Raw genomic sequence first — 27972 nt, forward strand, 5'->3', positions numbered from 1 at the left:
CCTTCCTTAAAGTGAAGCATTATGAGTGAGATGGTATGTAGATCACCTGTGCACAGGTGCTCTCCAGGTCTACCTCAAACCACCCATCTCTGGGGGAAAATATAGTGCTAGTGGAACATCAAAATCAAGGGGAGTAGCCATCATTTTTATGAAGAACTTTATATTTGAAGTAATAGATTAGTTAAAGGTCCCAGAAGGGAAGTATATAGTAATAAAAGGTAAATTGGGAGATAGATTATTAACCATTGGGTCTTATTATGCTCCTAAATAGTGCAAGCTGAATTCATGTGAATTTTTTTGGCTAAAGTGAGGCAATTTGCTTGGGAAGGAATCATCTTGGGTGGGGATACTAATTGTGTCTTGAATATAAAAACGAACACAACCTCAAGATCTAGAAAAACATCTGCTGAAGGGGTAAAAATTGGGAAGCTACTTAAAAAGGATAATTTAGTGGATGGATGGAAGCACTTAAATCCTAAAATGAGAGATTATACTTTTTTTCCCAAAAAAATTTGACCTACTCATGTGTAAACCATATATTTATTTCAGAATTGCTTACGCCATTGTTATCCAGGATAGATTTTGCCCTCATATTGGTGTCAGACCATGCTCCAGTAAAACTGCAATGGGGTAACTACAATCCAGTAAATAAATCTAGGATTTGGAGGTTAAGTACTAATATACTTACAAATCCACATACTTTTGGAAAAATAAAAAAATGATATTAAAATCTTTTATGAACTGAATGATAAAGACAAAGGGCTGGATGTGCCTGATCTCGTCTGATCTCAGAAGCTAAGCAGGGTCAGCCCTGGTTAGTACTTGGATGGGAGACTGCCTGGGAATCAGGTTTCCTGCACTGAGCAGGGGGTTGGACTCGATGGTCTTGTAGGCCCCTTCCACCCCTATGATTCTATGATTCTATGAAGTGGAGTCTACATTACTATGGGATACTCTTAAAGCATATTTGAGAGGGAAATTCATAATGGAGGGATCAAGACTAAAGAAAGAGAGAAATAACAAGAAAGAGAGAAATGCAAGAATTTTTTTTTAATTAAAAATTAAATATACTATCAGGAAAACATAAGAAATCAGGCTCCAAAAAACATTTAGCTGAACTGACACACACTAAAGGAGAATTAGAAGCTTTAGACACAGGTAAAACTTATGCAACAATGATTTATCTGAAATGTAATTATTATGAATATGGAAAAAAAATCTAAATTATTAACTTATGCATTAAAAATAAAGCTGGTAAAAAGACCATTATTTCTGTAAAAACAAAAGATGGTACACTTGTAACTTCACAACAAAAGATAACAAATGTGTTTAAGGATTATTATGAGGATTTGTATAAATCAGAAGTACAATCAGATGTAGATATTAAACATTTCCTAAACTCATTACCAATTATGCCAATTCTAGAAGAACATAAACAGTATCTCAACTCCCCAATAACAGTTGCTGAAATAAAAACAGTAATTAAAAAACTGAAAAAAGGAAAGACCCCACGCTTCGATGCTTTTATAGCTGATTTTTATAAGATATTTGAAGCTGAAATTGTCCCACATCTTTTAAAAATGTATAATTCTATATTAAAGGAGATAAAGTACCTGAATCTTGGAAGCTAGCAGGAATAATAGCTAGTCCAAAACCAGGAGCTGATTTGATCCATCCCTCTGCCTTTCAGCCAATTACTTTACAAAATCAAGATAAAAAAAATGTCTCATCTATATTCGCACAAAGATTGAATACATTTATTACAAAATATATTCATACAGATCAGTATGGTTTTATGCCTGAGAGGTATATGTCAGATGCAATATGTAGAATGTTAAATATTCAGTATAATGCTAAACTGAAGAAACAGAAAATGGCCATACTTTCACTTGATGCGCTTAAAGCATTTGATCACGTGAAATGGAAATATATGTTTGATCTTATGAGAGTGATGAATATGGGCAAGATGTTTATCAAAACTTTAAAAAATTATATGAAGGAGCACATTCAGTAGTGACAATTAATGGACTGGATTCTGAAAAAAATTAACTTTGTAGAGGTACAAGGTAGGGTGATCCTTTATCCCCATTAATATTTGCTCTAGCTATAGAGCTGCTCGCAGCTTCTATTAGAGAAAATATTAACGTTACTGGAATACGAATAAAAACTAGACAGCATAAAATCATTTTGTATGCTGATGATATGCTTCTTCTCCTTGAAAATCCAATTAAAAGTATAGAGCCTCTAAAACAAATATTGGAAAATTTTAATTACTATACAGGATTAGAAATTAACTATGAGAAATCTAAACTATTATGTATAAATATCCGCTTAGAAGAACAGAAAGAAATTAAAAGAATATCCAGTGTAGATCTTTGTTATTCTAGTCTTAAATATCTAGGAATTTGGCTAACAAAGAATACTAATCAGTTAAGTTTATAGAAATTATAAGCATGTTTTTAATACTATAAGAGCAAAAATTAAAATATGGGCTAAATTAAATTTATCTGTATTAGATAAGCTTGCAATAGTAAAAGCTCATATATTACCAAATGTTTTATTTTTGTTTCAAAATAATCTTTGTACCCAGATGTTAAAAAAATTTTTTAGCAAAAAAGATTGCAGAGATTGATTGCTGGGAATAGTAACATTTTAATATTTGTTAATAGTGTAAGATATAGAACTGCCCCAAAAGAAGGATTGCCAGTACCAAATTTAATACAATATTATGAAGCTCTTCAGACAGCTCAGGTTGTGAAACTTTAACTTATAAAGTTGGATAATGCTCCTGACTGAGTTGAGACAGAAGGATCTGAAGACACTAACTTCTCTGCTTCTTATTGATATTTATCTAAACTCTCAAGAAATAAAGGGATAATACGTAATTCTTTTAATAGTGAATTGGTTCAAATATGGCATAAATAGGTGAAATTCTTAGCTCCTCCCATGTCTCCATTATGCCCCATTCTGGAACATCCCAATTTTAATTTTCAAGATAAATATGTGCAATATAAATCATGGAAAGAAAGTGGGGTTTATAGACTTAGGGTGCAATCCTATGCATGTTTAGACAGGGAAAAGTCCTACAATTCCCAACATTCCCCAGCCAGTGCTGGCTGGGGAATGCTAGGAATTGTAAGACTTTTCCCTTAGAGACGTATTTATAAGAGGAAAACCAATTTCAATAAGACAATTAAAGGATAAAACCTCTCAAATAAGAACCAGCTGGTTTCAATTATTGCAAATTAATAAATGTGCAATTTATTTTTATAATATGTATACTTTGTATAATATGTATATGTATAATATGTATAATAAGTGTTATAAGACCACTTCTGACATTTGAAAACTATTAATACTAAAGAATTTAGTTAAAAAAAGGGATTGGTCTCAGTCATCTATAAGGCTATTACTGAGGAGGAATATGGTAATTACATGGGCGCTAAGGGAGCAATCCTATCTGGATCGACGGTCACCTCTGATCCTGAGGGCGACTGCCTATCCAGTGCAGGGCGGGGGGAGTGGTGAGGAGCGGATGTCCTCGGCGCTCCCACCGCCCTGCTGTCACAGCTACACAGCCGATTTCATCTGTCTAACCACGGGACCTCAGAGCATGGGAAGAGGTGGCTAGAAAACACAGGAAGTTTCATACCAGCACTTCTGATCGCCCCAGCTCTGCCCCTGAGAACACCTGTTTTTTCCGCTCCGTGCTGCTCTTCCGAGTGCAGAGCGTGGGCCTATCTGTGCTGCCTGCGAGTAGGGATGTACGAAAGTAACTTACCTTTTCGTGGATTCTGTTCATGGGGGGAGGGAGACGTTCCGTCCCTCCCACTGGAATCCTCGCCGGGGGGGAAGGCAATCCGGCCCTCCCCCCTGGAATCCTCGACAGCCGGCTGTGCTCTGTGGCGGCTCTGCGGAGCAGCCGGCCAGGCCCAGGCCAGGGCCGCCCTCAGCCGGATTTCCAGCCACAGAGGGCTCTGGGTAAAAAAAAAAATAAAAGCGTACGCAAATGGCGGTGGCTACGGCCGCCGCCATTTGCGTTCCTTATTTTTCGCCGTCTTAGTCTACATAAATATTTACATAGACTAAGACGAAGAAAAGAAAGGGGAACGCAAATAGCATACTGGGCACTATTTGCATTCCCCTTTCTTGTCTTTGTCTTAGTCTACATAAATATTTATGTAGACTAAGACGGCGAAAAATAAGGAACGCAAATGGTGGTGGCCTTAGCCACTGCCATTTGCGTACACTTTTTTTTTTTTTTACCCAGACGTGATAGGGTATGGGGGCTATCACGTCTATGGGGGCTATCACATCTATGGGGGAAAAAAACAGAAAAAAACAGACTGCAAATGGTGGTGGCGGCAGCCGGTCGGAAGACCAGCTGCTGCTGCCGCCACCGAAGCCGCCACGGGAGCCGCCGCTGTCCGAAACATCCGCCCCAGGTAAGTCTCGTCCCGGGGGGATCTGCGGGGGCCGGGGGGGTGGCAGGCCGTTCCGCGATGGATTTCGGGGAGCCGAATGCACTGACATTCGGCCTCACCGAGATCCGTCGCGGAATTCTTTGACATCCCTACCTGCGAGACAGAGCGGGAGTGGGTGGAGGTTGGTTCTCCAGGAACCGACCTTGGAGCACAAGCTCCCAGGAACTGACTAATCCTATGGCCATCTAGCCACTGACCAGCAGCCATAGGATTGACCCCTAAGATGACTTGGGAAACAAACTTAATATTAGCATATCAGAAGAGTCATAGGCAAGAATATGGCTGTTGTTGTTCAGTCGTTCAGTCGTGTCCGACTCTTCGTGACCGCATGGACCATAGCACGCCAGGCCTTCCTGTCCTGCGCTCTCTCCCGGAGTGTGCTCAAATTAAGAATATGGTACTCACAACCTTATAAGTCTATATCAGCCATGTCTAGAGAAATGGTATTAAAAACATAGATGGCACTTGTGCCTCACATAATTGCGAAGATATCAAGGTATCTCCATTTCGAAGATACCTTGATAGAATATGGCAGATAAATTAACTAGCTGTTTTCACGTAGCTAGAGGAGAAATAAAAGAAGATAATTTTGTAGCAATTTCGCAACCATTCTTAATGTTTTTTCTGGGATCTGAATGTTGAAGATGGACCCTCAACTAATCAATTAGACTTTTGCTGTAATAAATTTTAATTTCATATAGAAATGGGCCAATTCATTTTTATTGTTATTTTATTTTATTTAAAACATTTATATCCCACCCTATATCATTAGGATCTCTGGGCAGAGTACAGATAAAATCAGTTTAGACAGTATAAAACAATGAATAATTTAAACAGCTAAAAACATATTAAATTCTTAAGCAAGTGAATACCAATTTAGAATCTAAAATAATAAAACAATAAAACACTTAAAACAGTATGCTACTTTAGGGAATGCATTTACCCCTCAAAGGCTTTGGTAAAAAGCCATGTTTTAACTTGGCGCCGAAATGAAACCAATGTCTGCGCCAACTGGGCCTCCAAGGGGAAGGCATTCCACAAGCGGGGTGCCACTGCAGAAAAATCCCTCTCCTACGTCCCACCGTAGTGTATGTATCGCACTGGTGGGACGCAGAGGAGGGGTCCTCCAACAGATCTCAGTCCTTGGGCAGGCATATATAGTGGGAGGCATTCTCTCAAATATTGAGATATTAATAAGAGATATAGGGCGCAATCCTATGGTCGCTAGTCAGCGGCTAGACCCTTGCGATTTCCCCAAATGTGGGAAACTCGACTGCATAATTTGTGGCAGTGCAGAACGGCTCCGCATTCCACACTGGAAGAGGAGCATAGAGTGGAGAAAACAGGGCGTTCCGGGGGGTGGAAGTGTATCGGACACTTCCTAGGCGTCGGCCGGTGTCTGCCCCCCGCTCCGCCTTCCCATGGCTAGACAGCAGAAATTGGCTATTCAGCCATGAATGCAGGATAGCTGAAGCCAGCCCCCTCCGCACTTCTCCTGCCCTGCATTGGATACACGTTCGCCTCCAAACTCGGAGGCAGCCGCCTATCCCAATAGGATTGTGCCCCTAATAATTTCATGGTTTTATCTACAGGTATATCAACAATTTATATGTGTGACTGTATTTGATATATTATTATAAGTATTTTAGTGTTGGAGGGGGGAAGGAATTGATGTACTTGTTATTGTCTGAAAATCTGTCTGTCTGTCTGTCTGTCTGTCCGTCCATCTGTCCGTCCATCCATCCATCCATCCATCCACACAAAGAAACACCTAGATGTCTTTGGCAGCAATTCTATAATGCTTTCCTGGGATCAAGCCCCATTGAAATCAATGGGACCAACTTCTGAGTAGGTCTGTATGAGACTGCACTCCATGTGTGTGTGTATTAAAAACCAACTTTTCCATTAGTAAGCCAATTTCAGACCTATTAGAAAACCAAATGGTTATATTTTCCAGTCATAAGTAAAGGAAAAATGAGATATATATCCAGAAAGTTTTAATGTGATAGAAGTGGGTTCTTATTGTTTAGTGAGGGCAATGACATTACTACTACAACATGCATGCAAGCTCATACCATGGTCCCCAAACTGAATTTTAGGCCACATTTGAGGGCTATATGAATAGTGACACCCCAATCCATCACAGGCATACAGGCCTATTCAGGCCTGATTAGAAGTACTACAACTCACCACACTAGTCAGGTCACAACATAGCTCAGCCCCAAGGCATCCATGTGTATAGTATAAATGCCTGCAGTGGGGAGGCCTTTGTGCATACAGCTGCATGTGCAAAAACCTCCCTAGTGCAGCTTTCGCACTGTGCACTTGGATGCTATGGGTGGAGCTACATTGGGAGCTGACTCATGTGGTGAGTTTTATTCAGTAGTAAGGCCTGAATAGGGTTATGGCTGCCTGTATGCCTGTGATGCACTGAGCTGCCGTTTTGGGTTTGTGATGTGACATCAGGTGGAGCTACTCACTATGGCCCCATCCCAGCTCATGTGGTGGGTTTTACTACTTCCACTGGTGCCTGAATAGGGCTATACAGAAAAGGTAATGGTGAATGTTGTTATTATTTGGAATCTTCCATTGAAATCCATTAGACTGGAAAAAAAGTGGGGAGAGAGATAAACTGCTACACTGTAGCAAACACACACACACTCTAACAAAAATACACACACCTGCACCCTAGCCCCCATCTCAGCACAAGAATGGGGAGGTGGGGATGGGATGGGATTGCTGAGTTCAGGGGATGGGATTGCTGAGGTGGTGAATTTAAAGCCTCTCCCCACTACCAGTTCTGACCCAGATTGCTGAGAGGGGGCAACGTTAAAGTTCCCCCCCCCAGCAATCTTGTGCCAGATCACTGTTTCCCTGCTGCTATCAGGAGCAAGGAAACAATGATTTCTGCATCAGGACTACTGTGGGGTGGGTGGGTGAGGTTAAAGACTCTTCTCCACCCCAATCCAGGTGGTGAAGCAGCTATCTGTGCCCCACCCTCCAGCCAATGGCTGATCAGCTGTGCAGTGGGGGAAAGTGGAAGGGGCACCTCGTAGCTTCATGGCTGATACAACAACCCCCTGCTCAGTGCAGGAAGCCTGATTCCCAGGCAGTCTCCCATCCAAGCACTGACCAGGACCGACCCTGCTTAGCTTCGAGATCAGACAAGCACGCGCACATCCAGCCCTTTGCTTGTTGCTGAGGAAACGGGGGCTGCTGAGGAAGCCATGCGATCGGTAGCCAGAAGAAGACATGCTTCACAACTTCGAAGCTTTGAAGATCATGCCTCAATTAGAAAAAAAAAACATCACCGAGAAGCCCTGATTCTGCGAGGATAATGCCTGAATTTTTTTAAAAAATATCCAGAGTGGGGGATGGGGGGGTAAAACTTAGTCTCATTTGAGGGGATACAACAACCCCCTGCTCAATGCGGGAAGCCTGATTCCCAGGCGGTTGCCCATCCAACTACTGACCAGGGCTGACCCCGCTTGGCATCCGAGATCAGACAAGCGCGCGCAGGAAAACAGCAGGAAAACAGCACAGGGCTCGAGTGTGAACGGAGCTTGTGCATTCGATGAAGCGCTGCAACAGGGAAAATGGGTGAGTGTGAATAATCATGTTTTAATGCGAGAGCGTTTAACCCGACGGGACACCGAATTCATTGCGATGGTGGGTGCAATGTAGATCGGCCCCTGGGCTGTCTTCACACCTGGCATTTATCCCACTACAAACTGATCCTTTTGATTCCAGATCCTTTCTGGGATTTAGACTGGCCCTGTATGAGGCATCTCTCATAGTGCTTCCCTCAGCTCTATAAGTTTTCATGGCTGCACAGAAAAATCAGGATGGAAGGCTGATCATTGGTTCCTGTAACATGACTGATGGCTCTGCTCATCCCTCCACTCCTCCCCAGCAGGAGGGAAGTCAGAAGCCTTTCTAGTGACTTTAAAGGTGGAGGGAATCAGAGGAGCGCCTCCCTCCCTGGCATGTGTGCAAAGGAGCAGGTGTTGGGGGAGTCTTGTTTTCATCTCTTAACTTGTGCTGTATTGTTTCCTCACAGTCCCCAGGAAAGCTACTACTTACTTCTGAGTAGACTTAAAATTGTGCTAAGTCTGTAAGCCTTGGCACACTTACTTGGGAGTAAGCCCCATTGAACTTAATGGGGTGCTCTGAGTCAACAAAGGACGCTGATTCTGAGCTTGGTGGGGTGGGGGATCAGATCTGTCTCCCTTCATTGCAGGGAGGCATTTTACCCTCTTCTCCTTCCAATCAAGAAATGTGCTCAAGCATTTACATGGCAGGCACGGAGAGAGCACAGCCCACAGCCAACCAGATACAGAGGTTTCTTCCGCTATTGGAGAATTTCACGGGGAGGTCATGGCGCTCCCTGGGCTGGAAAAAATACCACATTTTTTGCATTTGGGGAAAACACAGGATAGGCTGGGGGAAATGGCAGGAGATGCCTTGGAGGTTTACAGCATCATCTAAAGAGCCCACAAACTTCAGTGAGAGAGCCATCTCAATAGCAGAATAAAAGCTCCGTGTGAAGAAGCCCATAGACAGAAGGCTTACTGCAGTGCCTGCTCATCTCCTAGTTGAGTTGCTCAAATTAGCATTGCTTTGCTAAGTACCTCTCCAACAGCAATTCAAACATAGGTCTCTATATAGGTCCCTCTATCAAGGGAAAACACAACTAAAAGCAGAATGTTCTTTGGATTTCTTACCCCCGACTTTGGAATTGTATGCAACTCCAACTCCACATTTTAGGTTGTTCGCTTGCATGGCAATTTCTCCCGCACATCGTGTTCCATGTCTGCAACAAAACCACCAGTCCCATACAGGTCATCTACAAATATTATTATTCAATTATTATTTATTTGAAGACATCAAACTCAAATGGAACGAACAGGGATTGGACCACAATGTTTACATAGCAGATAATGATACTGTCATACAATATTTTGAATATTGTCATTCGGTCACGTTTTATGAATTTATTCCAAGGACAAACCCAATTTCTCAAGAGAACAATGAAAATGCTACGTTAAAGCAAAGCTTGCAATGTATCTGATATACAGTTATCAGGCTCCCTAGTAAGAAGATGACAGAATTTGAATGTACAGCTCATCCTTACTACCTTTCAAAGGGTAAATGGTAAAATATCAAAAGAATATGATATGTTCCATGATCCCTCACCTTCTCTCTATAAAATGATAGTTCCCTTGTAAAAACTACCTTAGTAGTACGGCTTTGTATGCAATTGAGCTGTTGAATGCTGCCAGTCTGAATTCCATTTACATATTAATAAAGAGTAGATGTTATGCAGAGATGGTAGGTTTTAGCAATAATGCCATTTGAATCAGATGATAATGGTCTTCCATTGCCAATAACTGCTGCAGCTAAGCAGCATGATCTATCTTCAAAAGCCTGGGAACATTTATCTCTTGAAAACCTTCCACTCTGATGATATTATTTCTGTTATAACAACATCCACATAGTGAATTAAATATCATTTTGCCTGATAGGTACTGGTGAACCATAGTGTAAGTTCCTTAGGGTGTCATTACAGACAGTGACAACCTAATTGGCTTGGAACAGCTACTTGTTCAGGACTCTGCATTTGAAATGAGCCAATCCTCTTCTCTTTTCACTGGGCTTCTTAAGCCACTATGGAAGACCCAAAATGCAGAATAAGCATTGACCTGGTTTACATGTAATGACAACCCAAGTATGGGTTGGGTATGGGTTGATGTTGAATCGTTGGTTGCCATTACATACGAACCCTGTACAATGGCTTAACTATGGGTTGTTAACTATGAACAACCCAGAGTTCACAAGCCAACAACAAACCATGGATTCTCTTCCTGGATTGTTCATGGTTAACCATATTTAAACCATAGTGCAGGGTTCACACCTAACAACAACCCACAATTCAACAACCCACGATTCAGCAACAACCCATACTCAACCCACGCTCTGGGTTGTTGTTATGGGCAAACCAGGCCATTCTGTCCTACATCACTGGTAGTGCCATGGAAACCTCTGCTAGCACCCACCAGGCTCTCTGTGCCTCCTGGTTTTCATTTTATTTCTTAACAGTTTTTAACTTAAAATATATATATTTTAACTGGGAGGCTTCAAAATGAACTGTTGCCCTCCAGTGCCATCTGTATTTCACTTGAAGAGTGGTTTTGGAGCTCTGAGTCCACCCCTGCCTTGTAATTAGGTCCTGGGGCAAATTACTTTTCTTTAGCCCACCAGTTGGACTTCTGGGAAATGAGTGTTTTGTGACCAGCTATGCCTACCATGTTAGCCATTTTATGAATGGGCAACCCCCCCATGGAAGCCGTTTTGTGAGTGCACCCACATCACTCTTTTCAAATTCCAAATTTGCTCACCAACTCAAAAAGGTTGGGGACCGTTGTACTTGCTTGAGTGGGTCAGTTGCAGAGATGCAATGACCACTAAGAAGTAGGTTCAATATATTGTCAATACATTTTGCTCCCACAAAATGAAACACATAGGTCATATTTCAGGTTTACAGTACCATCCTATGCCTATTTCCTCAGATGTAAGTCCCGACTGTGTTCAGTAGTCTTCCCCCCAGGTAAGTGTGCATAGGATTGCAGCCTTTAACTGGTTTCAGTCATTCCCTCTTTCCAGAAAACTGGGAAATATCATTCTCTGAGGTGGCTCAGAATCTCTAACAGAGAATTCTTAATACCACACCAAACCGAATTCCCCAGGATTAGTTGGTGGAAACCATAATAGTTACAATGGAATAAAATGGATATATGTTTGTAGTTTAGAGATAGGCTGATAGAATAATATTGATTATTAGGCAAACTTAGAGCATTTCTACACCAGCCTAAAATCCCACATTTAAAACAGAGCTTTCTGATTCTGTTTTAAATGCAGGATCATGACGGACTCCCTTTACACATTTGAGTTGACCACATATGTCAGCTCTATACAGATCACCCTCTGCAAATAGGCTACAATATTCTACATGCAGACAGCATGTGTACTGCAAGGCCTGCTTACAGATCAAGAATTCTGCATGACTCAGGCAAAGGTGTGAAACCACATGCTGTTCATCCTAACACTAGACAATGTCAGATGGACAAAAATTCCTTCCATGGTCCTAATACAGGAATCAGTCAGATATTCACATGAGAAAAGCTAATCTAGGAAATTATTGGGATTCAGTAATCAGAAGAAAATGGGAAAAGACCATTTTTTAGAGGAGGGAAGATATGATATAGGAGTAGAAGTAGAACTGGTAAGCTGCCAGGCAGCTTACTGGTTGCTCTATAATGCAGTTCAGCATGTGTAGGGGCAAAATCACATGACCAGACCAACATTCCGAACAAGACATGATTGGTCCAAATAGCAGCCAGCTGCATGATGAACTGTCGTGCACCTGCAAGAACTGCAAAACATCCAAATGTGGGTTGATGTGTTAGTTCTGAAAATGAGATCTAAATTTCATTTTGGGATGCACTGAAGCTATTGTATATGACCAGCTCGACACACAGACCAGTTGTAATGCAGATTCTCTCAAGCCATATCTTGGCAAAAGGATGGCCAAATGAGACCAAAGAGGAGAGACCCGTGACTGGATGTCCTAGCACAGCCTTCCCCAACCTGGTGTCCTCCAGAGGTTTTGGGGCTTGGGATGCTGAGAGTTATAATCCAACATATCTGAAGGTCACCTGGTTGGCAAAGGCTGTCTTAACATGGCATGGGAGGGAGAGCTAAACTTCTCTTCACCCCTGTGGATGCTGTTAACAGCACCCACAGTGGGGAAGGGAAGTTTAGTTCTCTGCCCCATGCCATTTTCACATTCAAAATCAGTAAGGGTACCTGTCTTCTCCCCACTACCCCTTGCAGCTAATAGCATCTTATGGGAGGAGCAATTAGGAGCTGGTTAAACATCATAGGAGGAAAGGGCTGATCCTTGTCCTCTGGTGCTACATCTTTAATCCAACTCATAGAATCATAGGATCATAGAATAGTAGGGTTGGAAGGGGCCTACAAGGCCATCAAGTCCAGCCCCCTGCTCAATGCAGGAATCCAAGTCAGAGCATCCCTGACAGATGGCTGTCCAGCCTCGTCTTGAACGCCTCCAGTGTGGGAGAGCCCACCACCTCCCTAGGTCATTGGTTCCATTGTCGTATTGCTCTAACAGTCAGGAAGTTTTTCCTGATGTTCAGCCGGAATCTGGCTTCCTGTCACTTGAGCCCATTATAACTCAGGGGCCCTTCAGTTATTTTTGTGTTTTCAAAATAGACAGGAGATCTGATCACAGGTCTTCTGCATAACATGTAATTTGGCTTTCAGACTGGGGTATGAATGAACCCCATCACATTATACGAGTAAAAGGATGGTTAAGGTCCAGAACGACCCCAGTTTTATAGTGGAAAACTCTCGGGTTAATGTCGTCTACTGCTATTTGTCTCACCTACTGAGATAGTGTGACAGACACTAGGAATGTCATTAAATATAGGTTGTTCTTTCAAGATGTATTTCCAGGGTTAAGTAACACTATACTTCAAAGCAGGGAGGGGCAAAAAAGTCCAGGGGTCATTCTCACCCCACTGAATGCCCCCCCCCCAGTGGGCTGCACTCTGCAGGGCACCAAAAAAATAAAAATAAGAGTGGCATCCATAGCACTACAAACACCAAAAGGGTCAAAATTAAATTGTTTGCAAGCTAAATTTGACACTTTTGGTGTTCCATACTGGTACAGAAAACTAAAAGGGTCAGCTTGCAAACCATTTCAGTACTCTGTAGCACTATGGATACTATTTTTAGTTTAAGTTTTTTTTTTAATTCAAGGGGCTTCAGGGGCTGTCGCGGGCCACATGTTACCCACACCCGCATTAAATGGAGTAATAATAGCTATTAGTTACTCACTTGTTTTCATTCGTTGGATCATATCTAGGAAATGGATCGTGATCATTGTCATTGAAATCATAACTTGCCTCAGGATCCTAAAGGTAAACATACAAAGGAAAAGAAAAGGACGGATAAAGAACTCTTCTGAAATCCATAATCAAATTGCTGAGACAATGAGATAAGAGCATAAGAAGAGCCCTGTTGGATAAGACTAAAGACCTATCTAGTTCAGAATTCTGTACTTATAGTGGCCAACCAGATGCCTCAGGGAAGGCCACAAGCAGGACATGAGTGCAATAGCAGCCTCCCACTCATGTTCCCCAGCAACTGGTATTCAGAGGCATACTACCTCCAATACTGGAGGCAATATATAGCCATCATGACTGGTAGCCATTGCTACCCTTATCCTCCATGAATATTGATACATTAATTGTAATATATATTATCTAAATATTAGTGACCAGTCTTGTTCCCCCCCCCCCATACTAACGATCTACTTTTCTAAAATAATGATTTTGATGAAATGCTCATGTTTTATTGGCTAATTTGTTGCATTTGTATCCCCAGGAACTTCCTCTAAGGACCTCATGTGATTATTCACATAGTGACTTGGAGGCTACCTAGTGAGCTTCATTGCTGAATCAGGTTTCCCACATTCAAACCCCGAGAGTTCAATCTAGCCACTACATTGGTAAACAAGAGCTAATTGATTGCTGCTCAAGTATGAAACTCACATAGTTAAAATAAATGTCTGTGTGATTCCACTCCAAGCCATCATCAAGCACGGTTATGACAACCCCTTTGCCTGTAATCCCCTTTTGCCACACCGGAAGAACATGGAGATCCAGTTTTGGCAGAGACTGAATCATTCTTGTGTCTTGCTAGGAAAAATAAAAGATAGTACATTTACATATTTAGGCAACAATTGTCAATGTACTTTGCATGCTTCAAAAATCAAGCTGAGTGTACAATTTGTCCCATACATAATGGCCACAATCTAATGGGAACATCTTCTGCCCAAATCCCAATGAATGAGTAAAAGCTGGACAAGATCACAGACTTAGAATCATAGAATAGTAGGGTTGGAAGGGGCCTATAAGACCATCGAGTCCAACCCCCTGCTCAATGCAGGAATCCAAGTCAGAGCATCCCTGACAGATGGCTGTCCAGCCTCGTCTTGAACGCCTCCAGTGTGGGAGAGCCCACTTCCTCCCTAGGTAATTGGTTCCATTGTCATATTGCTCTAACACTCAGGACATTTTCCCTGATGTTCAGCCAGAATCTGGCTTCCTGTAACTTTAGCCCATTATTCCATGTCCTGCATTCTGGGATGATCAAGAAGAGATCCTGGCCTTCCTCTCGGTGACAACCTTTCAAGTAATTGAAGAGCACTATCATATCTCCTTGCTAATGCACAACTCCTGTTGATTTTAGTAACACTTTTTTTTTCAAGACAGCCTATTTGTGAACCAGGATTTTTTTTTTTTAATCAAATGTGGAAGAAATAAAAACTGACAGATTCATCCATTCAGGTCCAGGACTTTGAGTATGTAGCTTGTAAAAGTTTGGCTTTGAATCCACGTGTATTCAGCTATGTTGGTGGTGAATTAGGATTCCCACCTCTTTTTTTCTGACAGGCTCCTCATCTTCAACAGCTATATAACAGGCAGGTACAACATAGCCATATCCATGGTAGAAATAGCTATACCAATTGAATTTGGCCAGTGCAGTTGGGTGAGGATTTCATTTCCCATCCCTTATTCATTCCCTTATTTCATTTCTATACTGCCCAGTACTGACCAATAGATAAAGCTCTTTGGGAGGTTCACAAAAATTACAATCCAAAATACACTGAAGTGTAATATAAAATCTTTAACATACAAAAATTTAAAAACAGTTGAAAACAGCTAAAAAACCAGTTACAAGAAAATAACGAGACCCAATAAAACACAGACATTGAAAACCTCATCATATGCCATCAAACATCTGAGAGCAGAGGAAATGCAGTCACTTAGCCAATGCAGCTCCTTGTACTCTGCCAAAAAACAACTCCTGAAGGTCAGGAACCCCACAGAATGGACTGTCATGAAACCTATGGAGGGGGACCACAGCTGGTAGGGGAATCATGAGCAGACATTCCTTGCCTTCCAATCATACAAGAAGTGCTTTGGATCTAAGCCATTATATAATGTAATTGATATGTGTATACGTTTCTAGAAAATGCTTAGTAATTCTAGAGCTGAAATGTCATGCATGTTATTGTCCCAAACTGCAAATCCTAGGCATATAGTAACCTGCCTAAAACAGAGTCAGATAATTGATCCATCTAGATTGGTATTGTCTACACCAGCCATTCCCAACCTAGTGCCCTCCAGATGTTTAGCAGGGGACCCTTGGTATTAGTGTGAGATATGGCACCATGGGCTGTTGATGGCGGGAGGAGTCAACAGAGATCAGTCTTCCCCTGCCCTTGTGTGAATGGAAGTGCCTTTGTGTTCAAGCAAAGTGTTTCTGGATCCAACCCAGTGAGCTTTATGGGCCTTTCTCCCAAGGAGGCATGCATTTTAATGTATTTTATTCTGGCAATTGCTGGAGATTTATTCTAAGCCACAGTTCAGAGAAGTATTCTAAGCCAAAGGTGTGTTCTTTGACAGTCAATTAGTTTTTCTTTTTTGAACCTAAAGAGGGAAATAGCAGTAGTTGGTAAACAATGGTATAGACATGGGCTGCAGAACCTCTTTCAGCCCAAGGGCAGAATTCCATTTTGGAGATGCTCTCTGGGGCCGCATTCCAGTGGTGGGCGAGGCTGAAGGCAAAAGGGGTGGGGAATTTTTTTATCCCAAAATACCAGCATATTTTAGTTTAAGGCTCTTACTGTCAGTAAGTAAGCCTTAGGAGAGGCATTCCAACCTTTTAACATGGGGAAAAATCTGCACAAAAGCCAGGTAACCAGCAACAATAAGTGTTTGAGGGAAAGGGGGCATGGCTTTCTGGGGAACCCAGGAGTGCCTAGAACTCCTGGAAGGCCAGATTTGACCCCCAGGACCACGGTTCTGCACCCCTGGTATAGAACACAAGAAGCCTGATATCTACAGAACAATTTCCATGTTGAAATCTGAAAACACTTTGCAAAAGTTCTTCTGAAGCATGGTCTTAATTTTGTAACTTGGATGCTAAGGTTTATGCCTTGAATGAACTCCTAGGTGACTGCAGTGTACTTTGTATGCAATTTCTTAGGTCATGTAGGTTCTACGTATAAATGCAAACTCTTACCAGATACCATTGTTGATTCCACATTGGGTCATTGAAAAGGTTTTCTGCTGAGTCTCTGAATACTGAACGCTTGCTTCGTTTCTTTTCATACTGCTGTTCTGCCCAAGATACCTGAATACATTTATCAATAGCAAGAACATATAAAGACCTTGTTTTTGTTGCTTTGATTATTGTCCACCAACGTCTTATTTATTGCCCTTGTATCCCACCTCTTCCTTCAGGAGCTCAGAGCACCATTTTAGCCTCACAACATTTCTGTGAGGTGGGTTAGGCTGAGAGACCTGTTGTTTTGCTCTCCACACTCCACATCTCTACATCAGCCTAAAATCCTGCATTTAAAATGGAGCTTTCTGCTTCCGTTTTAAATGCAGGACCACAACGATTCCCTTTTTCACATGTTTCCTTTTCCCCCTCTTCTCCCCCATATCTGAGTCTTCCATTATCTTTCATTGATCTCGCTCCTCCTCTTCCTCTTTTTATGGAGGAAACTCAAGTGGAACACAACGGGGTAATTTGATAGCTCATTAGGTGCGATCTATTTAAAAATGGAACAAAGGGCATTTAGTGCAAGAGACACCCTGGAGGTTCACGCCGACATCTAAAGAGCCCACAGACTTCCTTGTGAGAGCCATCTTAATCGCAGGATAAAAGGTCAGTGTGAAGAAAGCCTGAGCTTCTACATGTGGAAAAGAGGGAGGCAGGGCTGTCCCTGCCCTGATGTCATGCGTGGCACTGGCTCCACCCTCTTGGATGGCCATTCAAAGGAATATGGTCAGTGCCACTAATGTGGTCCCACTGCCTCCTTCTGCAGACTGAGAAGCTATTTGTAGAGAACAACTGAATAGCGCTACAGCTCTGTTCCCCAACCAGGTGCCCTCCAGATGTTTTGGATCACAACATCCATCAACCCCAGCCAGCATGGTCAAGACAGATGGGATTTATAGTCCAAAACATCTGGACAGCACTAGGTTGGGGAAGGCCAGAGGCTACAGTGTGACTCAGTGAATTTAACTCCTGGCTCCCCCCCCCCATTGTTATGGGTATGCACAAATTATTTTACTTGTTCTTGTAAGCTAGCCATTAATAGCACATGGAAAATTCCCTATTCTAAAGAACAGGACTCACTCATATATGTAAAATAATTTTACATATGTTTCCTCTGCTCCTTGAGCTACACTTTAGCATTTACCTGCGTGAGCTAGAGAAAACCATTTTAGCCATGAGTTTGGGAGCTGCATGCTATGGCAAGGCTGTTATTCACAGTCCATATGTTCTTCCACAGGGCACCATAATTGCATCTGATTGCAAAGTATTCACATTATGAAAGCTGTTACTATTAGGTCATAACCAATAATAGAATAAGTGCCCTGATGACAGTGGGATTATACTCCAATTAATTTTGCATGTCTGTTTATGGATGCATCTACAACATCCTATTTACTGACAGAGCGTTTTAATTATGTTGCTACTTTTGTGTGTGTCTTGCTGCAGGGTTATTTATTTATTACTTGGAACTTAAGTTCAGTTCTTGGTACTCAACATTCAGTCCTTAATTTTTTAAAAAGGCAACTGTTACTGTTGCATTCTGCCAGGAAGACAACTCCTCTGAGCCATGGTTCACTGAATCTGCTATTTGTCCCAGGAGGGAAGCTTCTCCTCCAACCTCCACATTCTGCAGTCCAGACCCTGATCCCCCCTGCACCACTGCAGCTGTTATTTTTAAAGGAAAAGAACAACAACAATGCATCATCGAGGCTGGCACTAGAACTAGGGAGACTCCTGAATTTGTAACAAGCCAGTTTGGAATACAAATCTGGCATACTCATAAAGTACGCCAGAATTCTGAAGTGGCTCATCCTCCCCTTTATTCTTCTCTAGCTCTGATTGCCAGGGCTAACCCAGAAGATCTTGCTACTGAAGCAAATGTCAAGATGGCCATTCCACATGCAGAAGCTGAGCAGATTGGCAGTTGAATCTTATTTCAACACTGGTGAAAGGACAGCATCCTCCTGATGGCAGCAGGCTCACTTAAGGGGTGAGGGGCAGGCTGTGGCCTACACAGCTCTGCCTTTCAACTCCTCACTGCTCCTCCCCATTCCCCAGCTTCCGCAGCCTGCGGCAGCTGCCTCACCCTGCCTAATGGTACGGCCAGCCCTGCAATTTGCGATTCTGGCTGGAAAGGAACTTCACGTCCTGCCGACTTACTGGCTGTAGGTGTCGGTATGGCCTCACTGATGGCAGGAAGGAAAGTCTGTCTTTTTCTCCCTTCCTCTCTGCTGCTTGAAATGCTGTTGTGGCACATCACAGGTGCCTGGGATGCCAAGAAATCTACATTTCCCAGCCACCTAGTGCCTGCAACTTGCTGTATCAATGTTTGAATACCAGTCAGGGAAGAAAGGGGAGGGAGAAAGACAGACGGGAAGGGGGAGAAAGTCTGAGGGAGATAAATGAGGTGGTGACGCAGAGATACACTTCCTTCTCTGCCTCTGAAGCAGCCACAGGAACAGCAGAAGCCACTGCATTTAGCCAGACAAGTGGGTTTGGGGGCTCACATTGAGTTATGAGGATTCAGACTCTATTATGCTTTCGTTGTGGTCACTGGAGACACAACTGGGCTCAAAATCAACCTGGAATTGGGTCTGGAAGTCATCAAGCTCTTCTCTATCTTAGGGTGGGGGAATAGTTCTTTTTTACTTATCCCATTTCTGAATTGAACTGGTGTTGGGGGTTGGGAGGAGTTTACCAAGAACCCCAAAAGGATGTGAAGAATTTCCATGCCACTGGTGCAGTCTTCTAGACATCTGGCGCTTTATGGAAACTCTGTATATTATTGGGAGTTTCTTCTACATATTGAACAGTGCTAAACATTATATCCCCAGTGTGGAGAGGAACTACAAAGAAGTTGCTGGGGCATAAATAAGATAATATGCACCTGATTGATTTCACCATAGCTTTATCCAGCATTAAGATTCAAGGCGATCGGAACAGAAATATTCAAAACGTGGCTTGCTAATATTGACTGACTTATATGTGCCTTCTCATCTTGTTTCCCAGTTGAGTAATTCCTGTAGCAAGATGTCAAATTGTGTATCTCAGGATCCTAAAGCAAGCTCTGGATATTCCTGTTTGCTAACACTTTGCTTATTGGAATTGGCACTCTGAGCTCTTTGCTATGATCTTACACCCTTTGGTTAGTTTAAAAAGCAGTGAATCTGCTGTACATAAGACTATAGATATGTGGTTACCAAAGTTCAGACTAATTTTTTCTTTAGTCCCATAGTGTTTAATGGGACTTCTTTCATAGTAAGTGAGTTTAGCCTAACTATGCTTTAAAAAAATCTGTATTTCCTTATTATTTCTAAATTTCAGCTTTCTCTTTCTTTCATTTCTCATCAAACCATAGATATTGAAGGTTACTGCTTCAAAAATAAGGTTTCTCAGGAACCAGATCTTGGTGTAGATTTTTCAACCTGATTAAGATCTGCTTAATAAACATGGGGACATTTGCTTGAAGGAGGCTGAATTTTTGTAGCAGCTAACACATATATGACACCCTATATACAATTGGCAAACTCATTCTCCAAATGTGGATCCTTATGTAACTCAAACAGTCTCATCCATGCAAACCCCAAGGTTTGCAGAAGTAAGAAATATATATATCTTTAAGCGCCCAATCCTATGGGGATAGGCGGCCGCCTCCTAACTCGGAGGCAGCCACCTATCCAATGCAGAACAGGAGAAGCATGGAGGGGATCATTCCCTCCATGCTTCTCCTGCCCTGGATTTGCAGCAAGACTGTGAATTTTGGCTGTCTAGTCAGGGGAAGGCGGAGCAGGGGAGGAGGCTTCTGGATGACACATAGGATGTGTTGTACCGGCATTTCCACCTTCCCTGCCCCAGAATGCCCCCTGGAATGCCCCATTGTGGCCTCTTCCAAGCGCAGAGAGCAGGGCCATTCCACACTGCCTGCAAGGCAGCATGGGAGGGGGGAAGGTTGGTTACCAGAAACCCACATATCCTATGGCCATCTAGCCACTGACTAGCAGCCATAGGATTGCTCCTTCTGAGAGAGAGAGAGAGAGAGAGAGAGAGAGAGAAACCATGGCAAGCATACAGCCCCATGGGGAGCTTGTTATTAATTTATTTCAGAACATTTCTATACCACTTTTCATTTAGAAAAAAACCCCAAAGTGGTTTACAAGATAAAATCATGATAAAATACAATAAAACCTATCATCATTAAAGCAATAAACATCTCATTAAAATAACCAGGGGTAGCTGACAATGCTAGCAGTCAGGGAATCGCCTGGGGAAACAAGTGTGCCTTCAGTTGTCAGCAAAAGCATTCCACACTAGAAGCCCGCCTGACTTCATTGGGGAGATCATTCCACATGGTGGGTGCCATAACTGAGAAGGCCCTCCTCCACACCATGGCCAAAGGAGCCTTGGCCGGGGCATGGTAAGCAAGCCCTCCCCCTCCGAACGCAGAGACCAAGGTGATCTATATGGGAGAAGGCAGTCTCTCAAACAGCTTGGTCTTGAGCTGTTTAGGGCCTTATAAGCCAGAAGTAACACCTTGATCATGGCACAAGCTTACTGGCAGCCAGTGCAGAGCTTTCAGCAGAGGAGTCATATGTGCACAGTAAGATAATGGTCACCTATATGGTCTGCTCACGCCCCACCCCTAATCTAGATTTCTGACCTGGTGTAGATAAAACTAGATTGACATAGCAGATGACAATCTTCTAGCACTGGTGGTATGTTCACCATTCTAAATTACCATTTGGCAAAGGAGTGTCTATATCCACTCCGAAATGGCAGGTAATGGTTATTTTCTTCAGATTACTGCAGGTCAGTTCCCCGCCCCCACTTATTGTACAAACAAATTATTGACTGTAAAATCAGTGGCGATGCACCTATGAAGCTAAAGAGATTTTCTTTCCATTGCACACTTTTTTAAAAAAATGAACCCACTTGATATAGACTGCTCTTGAAGCAGAGGGTCTTGTATAACTACAGAGCATTGCATAAATGTTTGTGAACTTCCTAATTTCTAAATTACAGTTCATTCTGGCAAGAACAAATTGGAATTCTAAATGCCATATCAATGCAAGTGAAAGATTATCTTTGAAATATCACTTGCTACTTTGAAAAGTGTTCATTTCTCCCTTCCACAGATAAATATGCAATAATGACCATCAGTGGATTGGGGAGACCCAGGTTCAAATCCCGACTTAGCCATGAAGCTCCCTGAGTGACCTTGGGCTACCAGTTACTCTCTCCCATGATAAAAATGAGGGAGGAGAATGTTGTACAACACCTTCAGCTCCTTGAAGAAAGGTAGGATATCAATCTAATAAATAGAGTTTTTCTACATGAGGCTGTTAATGGATTGTTAATCCACTATATCTACTTTTGGTTTTGTGGCAGAATTGAGATCTAAGCACTACACAAGGAGTGTTTCCTTTCCTGCTTTTCTGCTACATAACCTGTAGGTGGCACTGTGGTATAGCAGAATAGTGCAAACACACACAAGGAAATTGTACTTTCTTTAGTTTTCACAATTAAATGCTGCACTTTCCCTGCTCTAAACTCCCTCACTGAATGTGCTCGTTAGACACAGAAGTGAAACTGAAGGGTCACAACATCATCTAAAGAACCTGTAAACAACCATGGATGACGAGCGCACAATAAATGCCTCATGTAGAAAAGCCCAGAGAGAGAGAGAGAGAGAATATGCTAGGCTGAAAATATTATCCCTGAAACATAAACATATAATATGTTGGAGGACTGTATAACATCAGTTTCCAACATTTGAGTTTAGCCATTTAGCAAGCTGGCAGGTAGTGCATTTTTACTCAGAGGTAAGTCTTCTGTGTTCAGTGGGGCTTTCTCCCTTATAAGTGTGTTTGGATTGCAACCTTTGAGAATTATAAATGCAATACTTACACGCTGATCATCTGAGAGCCTTTTAGTAATGTGAGTTGCACTTCTTCGAGACCTTGTAGGATGGCTCTTATGTCTAAATAGATAATGATTTTCAAGTGATCCAATCTGTAAGACAGAGGATGATTTCTAAGATATTTTCCATAGTGAGCAACGATCAACAGCAACTTACAATCATAATTTCCCAGAAATGCTTTAAATTTAAAGACATTAGATATTGCCTGATAGAAATGTTTATTCAAAACAGCAGTGTAGAGATTTCGTGGCCAGAATTATGCTCCACCAATATTTTCAAACTGTTTGTGTTCCTGAGATTAAAAATAAAACTAATCACCACCAGGGGCATTGCTAGGCATTTAAAAGTGCCCATTGGACATAAATCTGTATAACATTTACACATGCTAATTTCTCTCTCTCTCTCTCTCTCTCTCTATATATATATATATATATATATGGAAATAATTACTGGGATCCAGTTACATTTTACCAAAGGCAAAGCCAGCCAATTAATTTCCCACTCCATACAAAATAAATTATTCAATTAATTTGCATCCCACCCCCAGATCATCCCAAATCAATAGTTCCTCTTCAGGTACAATTAATTTTCAATGGCTGTGATCAGGTGTGAAAACAATGTACAAAAAAGAAAGAGGGGGTATTAGGGATCTTTTCATGAGTCTTCTCTCTCACTGGGCTGGTTCACATGTCACAATAAGCCACTGTGGGTTAATTCACTCATGGGGCTTTGAGATGTGTGCTGGCCACCATTTTGAATATGCAAGCTGTGGTGGAGGGACGCTGTGACTTGTTGTGCTATGCAAACCCAGGCATCGTGGGTTATCTGATGGTTAAACAACCCTAGGATAACTCTAGAACAATGTGGATTCCATGACACAATAAGCTGTGATGCCCCCACCCCCTGCATATTCAAAATGGTGGGCAGCACACACCTTGGAGTCCTGCAGGTGAATTAACCCACAGTGGCTTACTGTGACATGCACACCATCTCTCTCTCTCTCTCTCACTCTCACTCTCACTCTCACACACACACACACCACCTAAAAATGGCATTTTTTCACCAAAATGGAGCCTCAAGTATTTGACAGAACACTAATCCAAAAGCAAAACAAAGCCGAATCAGAGGGGTCATTTGCAATTAATTTCCCAATTCCTATCCACATCTTTAATTTCCCAGTTCTGACCCACATTAATTTCCCAATTCCTATCCAATCCCCCTTCCATTAATTATCCCATGTATCTACCATGGTCACCCTCAGAAATTAATTCAGAATAAAATTAAGTGGCAAATAATTCTGTTTGGGGGTTTCAAAAACTTTGTGGGTGGTGGCAAGGGTGATGGCTAGAGAGTAGAGGTAGTTGAAAGGGGGCAAGGATAAAGGTAAGGGAGGACTGTAGAGGGGGAGGCTTGGATAGATGAAGGAAGGAAGGGGCAGGCAGGTTTGGGGCTGGAGATTACAGGGAGGGGAAGGATAGGAGAAGGACTGGCTGGTGTGGGGGAGTCAGAGGGAGCCTGGAAAGAGAAAGAGAAAGAGAAGGCAGAGACAGGGGGGTGGAAGGATGGCCTTTCTCTGCAGTTTCTGGGGTTGTCTCTTACTGGGTTTGCATGATAACTGCAGCCCATTGTGGCTTATTTAAGCCATTGTGGGTTGCAGTGCATGCCATCTGCCCCTTTGAATATTCAAGCCATGGCAGGTGGTCACTGTGGTTTATCGTGTTGTGTGAACCTGGCACAAGGGTAGCTTACGAGCTCTACCTGGAGAAGGCAGGGGTTGAACCTGGTGCCTTCTGCATGCAAAGTATGTGCTCTGCCACTGAGCTACGGTTCTAACACAACAAGATCAGTTAAGAAACAAAGAAACTCACTGATTATAACCCTTTAAACATTATGAGTATGCTTGTGGGACAACTACAGTGAAACAGCCTAAGGATATATGTAGGACGTATAAGGGGTGTGTGTGTGTGTGTGTGTGTCTGTGTATAGTAAAAAAAAAAAGGCACCTATGCTTGATTGGAATCTGATCAGAAGCCTGAAGGGCTTCCACACTGGCAATAAATGGTAACCATGTTGCCAAGTATACATATTCTGAAATTAGGATTCCTTGTTTGCTGCATTTGCTGATTAAGTTTGTACATAATCATATTCTCCCAGATTTTACCAATCCACTGCTGTTTAGATGGTTGCTTTGGAGACTTCCAGTTACAAGACTTTGCCACTGTATACAATCACTCAAGAAGGTCTTTATACAGGAATCCAGGATCATTAGGTCCAAAATTAGATTGTTTTCAAAGGTCCTGCATTGCTTGAATTAAAATGCAATCAGGCAATAGCTACTTTGATGTGTTATCTGTCCTTAGTTTCTAAAAAGAGAGGTGCCTAAAGGGCTCTCACTGGCTTCAGAGCCACACCCTCCAAACTGGAAAACCCACCTTCCAAAATCCAGGGTCTCATGCTGACCTATTATGCTCACTGGCTCAGATTAAGTCCTTTGTATTAAGTGGGGGAATTGCAGCGCTTATGAATGAGTTGATTGTCCAAGTAAGAAACCTGACTGTACAGTGGATCATCCTCAGACAGATCGACCTATGCAAGTTAAGGGGGAGGCGGAATTTAATTCTGTTGTGCTGCCTATTCATGGCAACCCCTTTGTAACAGCCCACCACCACCCTCTATCAGTCTATAGGTTTCTGTTGTACCAGTAGCTGACTGCTTCAAAAGCCTATAGGATGGCATATACGTTAGCATGGTCTCTAGGTCTGGACCTGCATCGCCTCTCATCACTCATCTTTACACTACAGATGGAGATGGGTGCTTCTGCTCTGCTTCATCTGGTGATCTGAGTTGTTGCCAATGCAATTGTGTCAACAACAACAACCCTTCCCCAGCTGTGCAACAGACTGGGTCAGGTTCATGTTGCTGACACAGTGACACAGAGCACAGCAATGGATCAGATCCTACACACTTATTATTTGATAGCCCAGCAGTTCATTGAAACTGACCATTAGTCACAATTTAAATGTGTGTTGGTGTAGTGTGTGTGTGTGTGTGTGTGTATGTTTTCAGCACTGACAACAGAGCTTGCTTAAGATAGTGGCAAATGAGGTTAATAAAAGGGAAAGTGGATGTTAGACTTGATCTGCACTCTTCTTATTCTGAGCCACCCTGCTTCTCTTTGGACTAGTACAGATGTATTTGGCTGTTTCTTTAGAAACCAGACCAGAGCAGTTTGGTTTCAGCACTGTGGAAGACAACAGCTGGAGTACAGAATCCAGTTAGCAGGCTCCGTCTACAAGAAAACAGAAGCAAGCCTGGTGCTGTTACGTAAATGAAGTTACTCATCCCTGACAACAGTGACGTCATATCATGCCAAAATTGGGGGGGGGGGAGAAAGAGGAGATCACATGGAGTAAACTCCCCACAAAGGAGGAGAATGAAGTTGTGGGCTCTATGATTTCTCTTTCCCAGTCCACGTGGCACCTTCACCGAAACACAGAGGCACAAAAATCTCTCAGCAGCAGAGGCCAGTGGGTCCATTCCTCCTGGCTGGTGCAACTTTATTGATTTGTTCTTCAAAAAAGAAGACAGCTGCTGGAGCTGGCATTTGTCTGGAAGCTAGATCCACTGATTGGTGGATTCTTCCTGCACAATCCCAGATGTCTGTGGCTACACATTAGTGAAGGAAAGGCACTCGGCATGTGCCCAGAAGCACTCTTCTCTCGATTGTTACTTCACGTATCCCAAAGCTGAGCCCCTGGCAACGAAAAGAGGTACTGAAGGGGAAACCTGGCTAGAGGTATCTAGTGCTCAGCAATGGCACTCGGGGAGCTGCGGAGGTTAAGGCAAAGCAATATAGAATTCCCTAAGGGGCTTCCTTCTCGTAGGCATTTCTCTCTCTGTGTTCCCTGCGTTGTAATTTCCGACATCTGCTGCTAATTCGTCTCCACTCCACTGCACATGGTATTGTCTCGGAGAAAGCAACCGATTGCAGAGTGCAATGGAGTGTGCAACCCTCTAGCCGTTGGCACCTAGTCATTCCTCAGCTCCAACGCTGCCATGTTAAAGGGGTGGGTGGTGGGGAGGGTGGAAATCAAACAAGAACAATTCTGTGAAAAGAAAATGTGGCAGGTGACAACTTGGAAACTCTTAGGAGTCCCCCCCCCTCCCCCAAGACTGTGTTTGCCTTCAGGAGGGGACCACTCGCCATCCTGAGCTTGGAAACCTTTAAAAACCCCACACACCATGCATGAGAAAGATCGCTTAAGAGAGTAAAGAACACCTGACGTGTGTAGATCTGTCTCGCCAACAGAGCCATCAACACACGGCGCCTACAGTCAGCATCCTTTGTCAATTGTATCTCTTGTCAGTTACAGAGGGAGGTATCAGCCACCGCTTCCCGCCGGGAAAGCGGGAGAAATAAACTTGTCTGGTTTCAACAAGCGGGATGGCGGGGGGTGGGGGGAGAAAATGCGCCTCTTACCTGCCCCAGCAGCTTGTAGTCCAGTTCATCTGCTATGGCCTTCGCTGCTTCCGGACCTCCTGGGATCTCTGCTGCCCATTCATTAACAAACTGTCTCTCTGCCTTGGCCAGGAGGGCTACACTCCAGGCACAAAACAGAGCCACGACAACTCGTCGCCCTGCCCAGCATCTCCTTTCCATGATACCGGAGGCAGGAAGAAATAATAGAGAAAATAATAATAATAATAATATCCAACAGCTAGAGAAACCAGGATTTTCTGTTCTTTCAAAAGGAGCAGAAGCCTCTTTCCCCTCTTGTTGCTACGCGATCAGGCAAAGAAAAGGAGCAGTCAATTCACAAGAAAGTGTCTTGCTGCGATCACAGGTCTCCCCTCTCTGTCTGGCTCATGCTTGAACAGGAAGACTCAAACCCGCCACAGCCAGAATGGAAATGAATGTTTACACGTCAAAACGACGAAAGCGATCCCTGACGTCAGATCTCCCGGACTCGGATCTAGATGGCTGTTCCCAAGGGAGAGGAGGAGCGGAAGGCGCTTGCTAATACAGGCGGTGGGCTTCGCGTGAAGAAGAGAGGAAAATACTAATACACGGGCAGAAGAGGAAGGGAGAATTCCCCAGCGAGAGCTAGGCGCTGTCCATGGTGGAGAACCTCCCATCCATCTCACCCTCGGTCTTTTTTCACCTCCGTGTATATGCACAGACCGCCCACCGCTGGCTTCCCTACCGATAAGCGAAACCCTTTTAAAAAATAAAAAAGGAAGGTTGCCCGCAAAGGGATCGAGATTTCACTCAACATATTGTTACCGTGGCTTCCCGATGCGGTGTCACCCTTTTTTCTGAAGCTGTGGGGCGCAGCCGAAAGTACCGAAAAA

The 27972-nt window shown here is 43.0% G+C and overlaps 1 protein-coding gene across 2 annotated transcripts in view; it reads right to left on the minus strand.

Annotated features, from left to right (window-relative positions):
* Window positions 1-27477, minus strand: part of PCSK1 (proprotein convertase subtilisin/kexin type 1) — a 60442-nt gene extending 32965 nt beyond the window's left edge. For both annotated transcript variants that reach the window (XM_084833701.1, XM_084833700.1), the window contains exons 1-6: window positions 27101-27477; window positions 22608-22712; window positions 16659-16769; window positions 14120-14266; window positions 13404-13480; window positions 9209-9297 (exon numbers count right to left, since the gene is read on the minus strand). In XM_084833701.1, the coding sequence (XP_084689827.1) occupies window positions 9209-9297; window positions 13404-13480; window positions 14120-14266; window positions 16659-16769; window positions 22608-22712; window positions 27101-27280 (709 nt within the window). In that variant the 5' untranslated portion in view covers window positions 27281-27477. The remainder of the gene's footprint in view (window positions 1-9208; window positions 9298-13403; window positions 13481-14119; window positions 14267-16658; window positions 16770-22607; window positions 22713-27100) is intronic.
* Between the last annotated feature and the right edge of the window lie 495 nt (window positions 27478-27972).

Source organism: Heloderma suspectum, chromosome 2 (genome assembly GCF_057233095.1).
Source record: "Heloderma suspectum isolate Gila_16-S chromosome 2, 16-S_ref, whole genome shotgun sequence".
NCBI classification, from domain to species: domain Eukaryota; kingdom Metazoa; phylum Chordata; class Lepidosauria; order Squamata; family Helodermatidae; genus Heloderma; species Heloderma suspectum.